Here is a 4,720-nt window from a genome sequence, read left to right on the forward strand (position 1 = left end):
AGTGACCACTAAACATATGCTAATGTGTCTTTTAGAGTTCCTGTATCACACCCTGCTACCTCCGATTAATTATCAAGTCAATGCAGACAGTTTGCACCAGGGCCATGAGAGATAAGTGAGGGTAAAGGTGTTTGTGTTAACATGTCTTAATTTGAAGTAACTGCAAAGACACGGAAGTCATATTGTTTGCAGATGATACAAAGTTCTATAATGAACTAACACTGGATACGAGCAAAACAAAACTCTGCTATTTGGGAGATGTACAAATTCTATCATTGATAAACTGATGATAAATAACAGACTTAGGATCATAAATAAAACCACTTCAACAGAACCACCAAACCCACTTTTTATTAAATACTCTTAAATTTATTTTTTTTACTTTAACTGAGATTCACTGAGTCTTGTCAAAACAGCCTATGTTTTATATTTAAATGGCAAGAAAATAAAATCTACAAGAAATAAACCTGTAAAACAGGATAAAACATGTATGTAGCTTCCATGTTGAAAACTGCAGATGACATGGAAGTCTTTTAAATCTTTGTGAAAACCACCAGCATGTGGTTTGGCAAGACCAAGGTGGAAGAAATCCTCATCTGAAGCTTTGCTGAACATAAAGATTTCTCTCAGGTCGTCATGATTTGGTCTTTATCCTAATCAAGTCCTAAATGTTGTGGGCCAAAGATTTGTTTGTTGCTTTATAAATCATGTGTAGAGTTCTGAGGTCAACCAAGTCTTTAAATTTAAGAGTATTTAATAAAAAGTGGATTTGGTGGTTCTGTTGATGTGGTTTTATCTATGATCCCTATTACACTTTGTGTGTGTTTTACAGGTTATCGATATATTCATAATGACCATGATGGTTTGTGATTTATTATCACCGGAAGAAGTTTGTTCTTTCAGATAATTTATTTTAATTCTATGTTATTTATCATCAGACTCCTGAATAGTATGAGTTTTGTTTGCTCAGATTCAGTGTTAATTGATTATAGAAAAACCAAGTCTTCAATTTCTTAGTTTTTTTGTAGTTCATTTAGAAGTTGTTCCAAGTTACTTCCACAATAACTTTGTGTCATCTGCAAACAATATGACTTCTGTGTCTTTGAAATTACTTAGCTGAATGTACAATATCAATCCACATTCACTCAGTTAATGATGTATTCATTAATCTGTATGCCTCTTGTATTTCATTGCTCAAATTCAGGACATTGAAAAACACCTTATGTCATAATGCTTTTCAGAAACTCTCAAAGACAACATTACATGGATTATTAGACTCAGTGCTGCTCATTTATTGACTTGATTTTTCATTCCTGCAGCTTCGCTGTTCTGACAGCTCCACTCAGGCTCTGCTTGACACCACCGTGCTCCTGCTGCAAGGCGCCTGGTTTCTGGTACGCTTCCCAGTCATGATCATGGTGGCACTGTGAGCAAGAACCTGGCAACCTCCAGCCACCATGCCCCATCGTAACATTCCTTGACAGATCCCAACACAGCCCTGGTACAAACATACATGGCCATCAGGAGCATCCTACACTTTAAATGAGCTGACTTCAGGTGTTCAGTAAGGGGAAGATTTAATAACATTGCACATTTCATTTCAAGACTCTGTAGTCACAGAGCAGAGAGTAGAAAAGGTGACAATAAAATGTTTTTGGAGCTTTACCAAGTAATCAGCATCAGACTTGTTAACAATTAAAATAAAACCCAACGTTTAGAGTCTTAGGAAGATAATCACAGAGGCAAAAACTTTCCACTGTATCGTCTCAGGTTTCTTAAAATGAAGTCTGAGGTAGGGTTGTTATTTGAGGTATTCCTGGAAAAATCTTTTTGTCCATTTGAAAGCTCCAGATTCTTTAGATTATCTGTCTCATACTTTGATTGTGAATATAGAGGATTGTAGCTCAAGTTAACATGGAAAGATAGAGGTTTAAAGTCTCTAAAACATTTGGACCCATATGGAAAAGATATATATAAATCTTATAAAGTTTGGATCTGTCTTGTGTGAAACTTGTATGAAAAGCATATAAGAGTGAAAACAGATATAAGATCCCTTGAAAAATTTGATAATGAAACTTGTATGTTTTGGATACTTACTAAAACAATATATGAAAGTACGGTAATGAGAAAGTGGCCACTTTCATGAGTAAATCACATATAAGTTTTTACTATTTCTTTTCCATATGGGGATGTTCAGTCTCTGACAGAAGGTTTGGAGACATGTAGAAAGTTCAGTTTGAATGGGTGAAACTAATATTTTATTTACAGTTTCTCACACACAAGGAAGAGAATTTTCTTCATGTACAATATTTTTTACAACAAATACAACAAAATGAAACAAAACACATTTTGATGAATTCATCTCTTAATCTTATATGCAGAATTTCTGATGGTGTTTTCTCTGATATCCCAGTATGTGTTTTGGCTATTTTGACTATTTACAGTAGCCGGAGCCTACTGAATTCTAATATTTCTAAAATCCATTGGATATTGAATTCCCCCCTCCCACTTTACTGAAAGCGATCAAATCTGAGACTGTTGAGCTACATGAAGACAATAAAAATAATTTTAAAAAAGTCCTGGGTTGTTTATATTCCATTCAGTGCTGAACTGGTGTTCAAATCAAATTTTATTAGTCAAATACACAGTCATACAAAGTACAACATGCAATGAAATTCCTGTGTCCTGGGGCTGCGGATGTAGCCGCACCAGGAAGAAACCAAAAAGACAAAAAGAGTAAAACAGTAACAGTAAAAAAAAGGTCTTGATGGGCTTTCCAGGGACATCGGTATGCAGGGGAGAGACGATGTTTGGGTTTGGTGCCTCCAATTTCACAGACAGTCTAAATGTCTGTCACTCGTCACCAGGTCTGTCAATTTCTTGTTGAAGAGCCGTGAGCTTCTCCAAGATCTTATCCATGTTGTGTTCAATGAGAACAGTCTGAGTACTCACAGCTCTTCCCATTGCTTCGATCATAGTGGACATTTTTGCTGGGTTTTGAACAGCTGTGTCGTATTCGTGATGCCCGTTGCCTGGTGGCATTGACCAGCCAAACATCTGAGGGGAGTCGGGGAGGGTCCATTGAGGTCCAGCCGCAGAATTGCCCACAGCATGAGAATAGTGGGCCTGATTATTTGCACCCATTCTCATTGAATTGCCCACAGCATGAGAATAGTGGGCCTGATTATCTGCACCCATTCTCATTGAATTTACCTGGTGCTGGGTGTACCGCTCCCTGAACGGGGGCTGTCTCTCTCCCTGAAACTGAAGGGGACAAGGGGACTGTCAGTAAAACGAGAATAGTTGTTTTAAATTATTGGCATTACACTTTTTTAAATACAGTCAATTCCCCAGATAATGACAGAATCAGAAACAATTCTGTTTAATAATAGGAGATACTTACATGAAGTGGGACATCCTGATTCACATACTGAGAATGTGAACTCCTCCTAAACTTACTCCGTTTGTTTTGAAACCAAGTTTTTACCTAAAGATAGAAGAAAACAGAAAACATTTAATGAGTACAATGGACCCAAAATTCAATTTCTTATGTTGTAGTAAGTTGAAAAACACTCACCTGTTTGTAGGTCAGACCTGTCATCTCTGCCAACTGTTTCATCTCCCTTGGCTCATAGTAATGTTTCAAATTAAAGTGATGGACAAGAATATTCAACTGTCTCTCTGTGAACACCACCCGGGCCTTTCCTTTAGGTTTCTCTGGAGCAGTGCTGGGAGGGTGCAGAGTGGCAGTGATGTTGCCATCCTGGCTTCTTGGGAGAGCAAAATCTTGTTTCTCTTCTGAGACAGCAGAAAAAAAGTTTTTAAAAAGTAAATTGCTGAGTCTGAAACACAACAGTTTCCCAGAAAAAAGGTGGGATATTTATACATTATTCAGAACCAAGAGTCACTTCTGCCATCAGGACTTACAACACAGAGTGAAAGAGTATTTTTGCAAGTTGTCTTAGAGATTAGCCAACTCTATTCATGTAGCTCACCAGGCAACAATGCTGAGTACATACCTGGAGAAAAGTGCATCCCATGTTCCATCTTTGAAGTCCCAGTGATCAAAAGAGGAAAGCTGGAAAAAGTATCTCTGATGAAAGGGCTCCAAACCAAGCAGGATAGTGCTGTGTATCCTAAGGCTGATTTAAGAGCAATTCTGGGCTTTTAAGGAGGTTTGTGGGTGTGGGCAGGATTGTGGGGGGTTGAGCTTCTTCTTTTGTGAGTTACTTCACCCTACCAAGTTTCAACCAACTGGCATCATTTACATTTCTTTAAAATGCTGTTTCTGAGGTCTGAAAACAGAAAGTACAGTTAGAAAGCAGCCGTACAAATGAGCTTTACCAAATCCTTCCACCTCATACTTTATAAAATCTCAAAAATGTAATGCCTAAAATTACTGTTTTACTTTCAATTTAACCTCTTACCCATTACTTTAGTGTCCGTTTTAACTGCTCTTAAATTAGCAAAAAAAAAAAAATTCAACACCAAATTCAGTTCGGTGGGTCGTTCAATGGGTCGTTCAATGGGTCGTTCAGTGCGTTGTTCAGTGGGTTGTTCAGTGGGTCTTTAATTTGGTCGTTCTTTGGGTTGTTCAGTCAGTGGGTGAGTGAAAGCAAGATTAAGTGGAAAGTGTCTATGTGAGTGGAAAGTTCTTTCCACTCACATAGATCATTTTTGCAAATGCATCCTCACACTAATTTGATCTCCAGGCGTTCAG

The 4,720-nt window shown here is 37.7% G+C and overlaps 1 protein-coding gene across 1 annotated transcript; it reads right to left on the minus strand.

Annotated features, from left to right (window-relative positions):
- Positions 1 to 2,853: 2,853 nt before the first annotated feature.
- On the minus strand, positions 2,854 to 4,047 carry LOC147321792 (homeobox protein NANOG-like). The gene is made up of 5 exons (XM_086305909.1): positions 4,020 to 4,047; positions 3,578 to 3,798; positions 3,404 to 3,487; positions 3,181 to 3,264; positions 2,854 to 3,126 (listed from the first exon to the last, which is right to left on the minus strand). Exons 1-5 carry the CDS (start codon positions 4,045 to 4,047, stop codon positions 2,854 to 2,856), a joined length of 690 nt encoding a protein of 229 aa, XP_086162035.1.
- Between the last annotated feature and the right edge of the window lie 673 nt (positions 4,048 to 4,720).

The sequence above is a fragment of the Aulonocara sp. 'chitande type north' Nkhata Bay genome, linkage group LG9 (assembly GCF_057382095.1).
Source record: "Aulonocara sp. 'chitande type north' Nkhata Bay isolate Kocher_YH1m ecotype deep benthic linkage group LG9, A_spYH_male_GT1.1, whole genome shotgun sequence".
Lineage (NCBI taxonomy): Eukaryota > Metazoa > Chordata > Actinopteri > Cichliformes > Cichlidae > Aulonocara > Aulonocara sp. 'chitande type north' Nkhata Bay.

Excerpts from the sequence above, each read along its gene's own strand:
- LOC147321792 (XM_086305909.1), bottom strand. The coding sequence starts at position 4,047 with ATGGAACATGGGATGCACTTTTCTCCAG. Across the intron at positions 3,799-4,019 it reads TGGGATGCACTTTTCTCCAG|AAGAGAAACAAGATTTTGCT; the intron begins GTATGTACTCAG and ends CTGCTGTCTCAG. Across the intron at positions 3,265-3,403 it reads ATCAGGATGTCCCACTTCAT|TTTCAGGGAGAGAGACAGCC; the intron begins GTAAGTATCTCC and ends TGTCCCCTTCAG.